At 34.3% G+C, this 6097-nt stretch overlaps 1 protein-coding gene across 1 annotated transcript; it reads left to right on the forward strand.

Moving 5' to 3' along the window:
- The first annotated feature begins 3093 nt into the window (after nt 1-3093).
- Nucleotides 3094-4689, forward strand: LOC18423643 (protein MAIN-LIKE 2). The gene is made up of 4 exons (XM_011629511.1): nt 3094-3521; nt 3633-3756; nt 3889-4224; nt 4354-4689. The coding sequence occupies exons 1-4, from the start codon at nt 3094-3096 to the stop codon at nt 4687-4689; spliced, it is 1224 nt and encodes a 407-aa protein (XP_011627813.1).
- The last annotated feature ends 1408 nt before the right edge of the window (nt 4690-6097 follow it).

Genomic DNA, 6097 nt, shown 5'->3' on the forward strand with positions numbered 1-6097 from the left:
TGTCATAATTGGTGGTGATGCATCCGATCCATTCCGTCATGGAACCTAGATGTCATCAGGCGATAAATACAGCCGGATCCTCGTTTTATGATTGATACGTGACTAATCGTTTTATGATGTCATAATCGGTGGTGATGCATCCTTTATGATGTCATAATCGGTGGTGATGCATCCTCGTTTTATGACTGATACGTGACTAATCGTTTTATGATGTCATAATCGGTTTATGATGTCATAATCGGTGGTGATGCATCCGACGTTTTATGATGTCATAATTGGTGGTGGTGATGCATCCGACGTTTTATGATGTCATAATTGGTGGTGATGCATCCGATCCGTTCCGTCATGGAACGTAGATGTCATCAGGTAATAAATATGGTCGGATCTTCGTTTTATGACTAGATCCAGAATGGGTTGGGTGTTACACGAATTGCCTAACTCCATATCGGGTCGTCAATTTTTAAAACACAGGGTACCACCAACAATACTTAAATGCGAAGAGAGGTGCTTCTTTTTCTATATATATATATATATATATATAAACAAAATATCATCAAAATTAACACTTCTTGCATTGAAATGCGAAGTGAGGGGCGTCTTTTTCTATAATAAAAAAAAGACAAAATATCATCAAAATTTGGATTCTATTTGTAGAGCAGTCTGAAATGATCATCTCAAGGCTCCTTCATCTATCTTGTTAAAATGTACTAAAATATCCTTATTAAATTTGGATTCTTGAACAAGTAAATGTTTCCCCAATTTAGTGCCCTAAGCTGAATAATGTGTTGCATATGCTTCTTTTAGGTTAAACCACAAATAAAAATTTTCACTCAAATCTCTTGGGACTTTTTGAGTATTTTTTACCAAATACTTAAAAAAAATAGTTGGGTGAGGTTATCTTATTAAACAAAGCAATTAATCGCCAAATTAGTTAGAGTTGACCACCTTAATAACTCTTTGACATGATTATTTTAGTAATATTTTGCATATAAAAAACTAAAAAGAAATAACCCATGCACTAAAACTTTCTAGGGTACCGTGTTTTTTTTTCTTTTTCTTTTGTATTTATGACCTGATAACTTATTGTGTTATGCTTCCAAATTTCAATAAAAAGCGACTTAACATGATAAGCAAGTTTACTATTTTTAGGGAAAATTACATAGAAATCCGTTATAATTTACGTTATTACGGTTACACCAAATACTTTTTGTTATTATACAACTGTCCGTTTTTTATCTTCCATAACGCTATTTTAAAAAAAAGACATATTTGCCTATTTTCGGATGTTCAACATTTGAATTTCTCATATTTTTGGATGTTGAATATTCGAATTTAGCCGCAGGTCAAACGATGCTTTTTCCCATTTTCAGATATTCCGCATCCGAAAATATCAGAAATTCGGATGTTGAACATCCGAAAATGACTGATAGTTGAACAAAAACATAACCTCGTTACTGATAGCGAGGTTTTCCGAAAAACCCTAGCTGCATATCCGAAAACCCTCACTACTACCATAAACCTTGCATCATATTCAAAATCTATCATCGCTACTGTTTCAAAGTCTTCAACATCCTTCATCTTATTCAACAAGGTAAGGTTTTTTATTTTTTTGCTTGTTTTTCATTATTTTTTTTAATTCAAATAAATCATTGTGCTCTATGCATCTAATGGTCCAAAAATACATCAGTATAGAAGTAACATTTTGGTGCTTTTATTTTTACTATTAATTTTTTTATTTTTTACTAGGTTTTGTTGTGTATATGATGAATCCCTAAAAATACATCAGTATAGAAGTTACATTTTGGTGGTTTTATTTTGACTATTCTCTGCATCATTTTGGTGGTTTTATTTTTACTATTGGTTATTTTATTTTTTACTAGGTTTGTTGTGTATATCATCCATCCCTAAAAATACATTAGTATAGAAGTTACTCAATTTCTTACTGTTGGGAGTGAATTTCTTACTCAATCCCTAAAAATACATCAGTATAGATGTTACTCAGTATATGATGCATCCTTAAAAATACATCAGTATAAAAGTTACTCAGTATATGATGCATCCCTAAAAATATATCAGTTTGACTATTTTCTGCAGCATTTTTACTGTTGGGTGTGAATTTCTTAATTATTTATTCACTTTTTTTATAAAATATTAGCATCTTTTTGTTGCATTTGATCAATTTATCAATTATATCAATTTTTTGAAATGTAGGGTTGCCCAAATAGTGAAGATTTGTGTTGGTGAAATTTGTATGTTTTTTTTAATGCTTATTGTTCTTCTTGTGAAATTTGTGTCTTCTATTGAATGCTTATTGCTCCTCTTTTGAATATATGAAATTGAACGGTTAAAAATGGTTAACCTGATATATGCAATTTCTAGTGTTAGAAATAGGTATTAATCTAGATTCTGAGTGATAGTTTACTAATGGATGGTTGTTTTTGGGTGGTTGGATATAATGAATTTTGGACAGAACAAATCTTTAATTACCAATAATTAGAAAACCACTGGGCCAACTAGAGACTTTCCCGAGTTGGCCTGGACCAACTAGAGACTTTCCTAAGTTGTTTGTTCATTTGTTATCCAGTAAATTTATGTATCTATAACCTTATGATTAACATGGTAACCATGTAGGATTTCAATAAATATAAATAGTTTACATCTCGATGGAGGATATTCATGAGGTCCTCAGGACCCTAGTTTGCTACAACTTTATTCTAGACATGCATCATATTTTACATGGGAATGACAGATATATGCATATATTCATCTGCCCTTTCTATTAATTTATTATTTTTCAATAAATTGTACTCAGGTTCAAACATTCTATGTGAAATACATCTATATGTATTCGGACTAATATGTTGTCTATTTATTGTATTTTAGGAGAAAGAATAAATTAGAAATGATGAGAAGAATTTTCAATTAAACGAATGGAAATTAACAGAATAGCAAGTTGAATTAGTTAATGCGTCTGGGTTGGGTCCCTTGTCTATCATTCGGCCAGGCCGAATTGATCATCCTTTGGTCTCAGCTAATGTAGAGAGGTGGCATTTTGAGACCAACACATTTCATTTCAACATTCATATTGGTGAGATGACACCAACGCTATTTGATATATATGAGATATTAGGCTTAGCTGTAGATGGCGAGCCAATTACATGTCGTCCTATCAATGACCTGCAACAGTATATAGAAGACAATTTGGGTATGGTCGCTGATGGCAACCTAAAAAGCTTGAGGCATACATGGTTGAAGGCGAATTTTAGGAAATTGACACCGGATGCAACCTCTATTCCAGTTTATAGATATACTAGAGCATATATGCTCTTCCTCATCAGTCTCACCATATTCGTTGATGCATTAGTTTCAACAGTGCCAACAAGGTACTTGCAGTTTTTTGAAGATATTGAGGGAGCCAGCAAATATGCTTGGGGTGTTACAACCGTTGCATTCCTCTATCAGTCACTGGGAAGAGCTTGTACCTTCAAGCTAAGACATTTTAGTGGTTCAACCACTCTCATGTAGGTAACCTTTTTTTTTTGGTATATGACATAAGTGTTGCTGAATTTATTAAATATTAAATAATCTTCGTTGTTGAATTTATTGTAGTGCTGGTCATATGAGCATATTAGGCATATGAGGCCCATACCGCATAACATCTCTCCCAATTTGCTTAAGGCCAAAAGATGGGAGCCCCCGAAGAAATATTATGGCAATCCACATAACCTAATGCCCCTCCCATTAGACAAGAATTTGGTAACCTCCAACCTAATGAGGTTAGTGTATAATTTGATATTTATTACTTTCAAATGCATTTAATCATTTGTAATTATTTTTATTGACTGATTGCATATCATATAACAGGTAATATGAAATCCCTATTTCAAGCCTGATGAGGTCATTTCAGATGACAGGCAGAAGACATTTGAAACTACAATGTGCCTAACGACACTTATATTTTACGATATTGTCGAGCCGTACATGCCAGATCGAGTACGCTGGCAATTTGGCGCTAAACAGAGTATTCCTAAAAATCCCTTGGTTGGTGGTAAGAGGGCTAGCAGACAAGGTGGACACCAAGATTGGCGAAATGTGAATGCAAATAAAATCCACCAATGGTTGTCTCTCCATGAACGCATGAGGCCTGATATTCAAGTAGTTACTGACAATGGGTTGCCCTCCGATGAGTACAAGGCTTGGTACAACTTAGTGTCTCATCCTCTAGTACATAATGTCGCTAACCCACCCAGTTGGTATGTTTATATTGACGTACACATTCTTATAGTCTTGTATTTACCTATTTGTTCCACGAAATTGTTTTAATATATTAATTAGGTAATCTTGTTTGTACAGGTTAGTGTAGTTCAGGCATCTACAGTCATGTTAGTGGAGGCACTTACACTTAGACATAAGTGGTATTCGAAAGATTATAATCGCGTTAACAACGTGTTTGAAACATTGTCTAAGTTGGTGCTTGTTGATATGGATGACATAAAAGCCAGCATGACAAGTTTACAGCGTGAATATCAAAACGATGGTGTACCTGACGAGGCCGGACATGATGAAGTGGGTGAAAGTAGTCGGGCTGTAGAAGACCTAGCTCCGTCCACACAACTAGCAGTTGAGGAGCCCAGAAAATATAATACAAGAAAGAAACAGTATCAGCCTAAGAGAAGGCGACCAATGTAATGGGGTCTTGACCATTGTAATTTTGTTCATATCTTCATTTTGAATGTTTTGAAACAATTAATTTGTTCATTTTGAACGATGTAATGTATTGGTCTTTTTGGCCCACCCTATTTGTTCAATGAATTTTGTTAAGTACAATTTGGTCTTTCTACTTTATTAAGTCTGTGTTTTTTTGAAGAACTCGTTGCTAGTCTTTGAGCACCATTATCAATTGGGATGAATCAAGAGCTATTAAACCTGAATTTCATACCAAAGGCGTGAAAGAATCAAGTGTAGTGTGATTAGAGAAATGGAGCGAGGCACAGATCGTGTCGAGAAGGCTGGGGGGCCTTTCGAGCTGATCTAAGAGAAGGGAGATCCAGTCGATTCGATATATATCTATATATATAAATATGAAGGTTGGTTTATACATTCAATTGATGAATGTTGTTTAATGTATATAGCAACTTAAAACATTTTCGGATGTTCAACATCCGAAAATGACACTGTCAAAATCAAGGAAATTCTGGATTTTAAGAGTCAATTTTCAGATGTTTTAACATCCAAAAATGGCATATTTTTTTAATGTTACACATCTGAAAATTGACTATCAAAATCCAGGAAATTCTGGATTTTGGCAGTCAGTTTTCGAATGAACATCCGAAAAAATTTCCTTGTCAAAATGTGACATTTTCAGATGTTGAACATCCGAAAATTGACTGTTAAAATCCAGAACTTCCTGAATTTTAACAGAGCTATTTTCAGATGTTGAACATCCGAAAATATGCCATTTTCGGATGTTCAACATCCGAAAAAATTTCCCTATCAAAATGTGACAGTTTCAGATGTTCAACATCCGAAAATGTAACATTTAGGATGTTCAACATCAAAAAGTTGTTTAGACATCAGATTGATCATATGGACATCATCACGATGCATTGACATGATAAAAAAATGGACTTCAAGGTTTGATGCATGGACATGAGAATGATGCATGGACATGACAACAACGATTGGCAAACTCATAATAGTTTCAGAAGGTGCTCTAAATTCTCCATTATAATATTCATGACAACAACGAATTCCAATTGCACTGACACAATTTTGACAACAAAAACACAAGATTCATTCAAGTCATTAATTCATGAAAATCATAATTCCATACAATAATATAATATTGACATCAAGCTCACTCTATCGCTTCTCTGCATGTCTCCCAATTATGACCCTCTGCGCCGCATCGTTTGCACTTCAAAGGCCTGGTGATCTGATGTTCCGTCTCGAATATCCTTTGTTACTTTTTTGGTCTACCGGGAATACGTGTAGTCCTTGGTGGCAACACTGTCCTACTGTAAATACCTATCAACTCAATATCATCCGAGACAAGCACAAAGGGAATTTCAAATGCCCTTGTAAAGTATTTTGCTGT

The sequence above is a fragment of the Amborella trichopoda genome, chromosome 8, assembly GCF_054954075.1.
Source record: "Amborella trichopoda isolate Santa Cruz 75 chromosome 8, AtrichopodaSantaCruz75HAP2 v2.0, whole genome shotgun sequence".
NCBI lineage: Eukaryota > Viridiplantae > Streptophyta > Magnoliopsida > Amborellales > Amborellaceae > Amborella > Amborella trichopoda.

What these genes read in the sequence shown, in the direction of transcription:
- LOC18423643 (XM_011629511.1), top strand. Translation starts at nt 3,094, where the DNA reads ATGACACCAACGCTATTTGATATATATGAGATATTAGGCTTAGCTGTA. An exon ending in TCCCATTAGACAAGAATTTG is followed by an intron (nt 3,757 to 3,888) that starts GTAACCTCCAAC and finishes CCCTATTTCAAG; the next exon opens with CCTGATGAGGTCATTTCAGA. An exon ending in ACTTAGTGTCTCATCCTCTA is followed by an intron (nt 4,225 to 4,353) that starts GTACATAATGTC and finishes TTGTTTGTACAG; the next exon opens with GTTAGTGTAGTTCAGGCATC.